The 495-nt window shown below is 64.2% G+C and overlaps 1 protein-coding gene across 1 annotated transcript; it reads left to right on the plus strand.

Moving 5' to 3' along the window:
• Positions 1 to 5: 5 nt before the first annotated feature.
• Positions 6 to 491, plus strand: LOC108490362 (PDZ domain-containing protein 4-like; the record flags this gene model as incomplete). Its single annotated transcript, XM_017796433.1, has 1 exon — positions 6 to 491. A coding segment is annotated over one exon (486 nt), but the record flags the coding sequence as incomplete, so codon positions are not given.
• Positions 492 to 495: the final 4 nt, after the last annotated feature.

A 495-nucleotide genomic window follows, 5' to 3' on the forward strand; every position in this document is an offset into this window, starting at 1 on the left:
CTGCTGCTGCTGCTGCTGTTGCTGGCAACTCCAACTTGAACCGGACCCCTTCTGGCCCTCCTGTCGCCACCCACCCCAAGGCGGCTCCTTCACCAGGGAGTCCTGCCAAGTTCCGATCCCTCTCCCGGGATCCTGAGGTGGGCCGGAGACAACATACAGAGGAGCGTGTCCGACGCAGCCCCAAGACTGGGGTGACCCTGGAGCGTGTGGCCCCTGAAGGCAGTCCTTACCTATCCAGGCGCCATCGTGGTCAGGAGAGTGAGCACTATCACAGCTGTGTGCAGCTGGCCCCACCACGCACCCTGGAGGAGCTGGGCCATGGCTCCCTGAGCTTGGCTGGTGGCCCTCGGGTGAGTGGGGTGGTGGCTGCTGCTGCTGAAGCACCCCGAATGGAGTGGAAGGTGAAAGTGCGAAGCGATGGGACCCGTTATGTGGCCAAGAGGCCTGTCCGAGATCGGCTGCTGAAGGCCCGGGCCCTGAAGATCAGGGAGGAGC

This window comes from Nannospalax galili, unplaced genomic scaffold (genome assembly GCF_000622305.1).
Source record: "Nannospalax galili isolate Female #2095 unplaced genomic scaffold, S.galili_v1.0 C47496005, whole genome shotgun sequence".
Lineage (NCBI taxonomy): Eukaryota > Metazoa > Chordata > Mammalia > Rodentia > Spalacidae > Nannospalax > Nannospalax galili.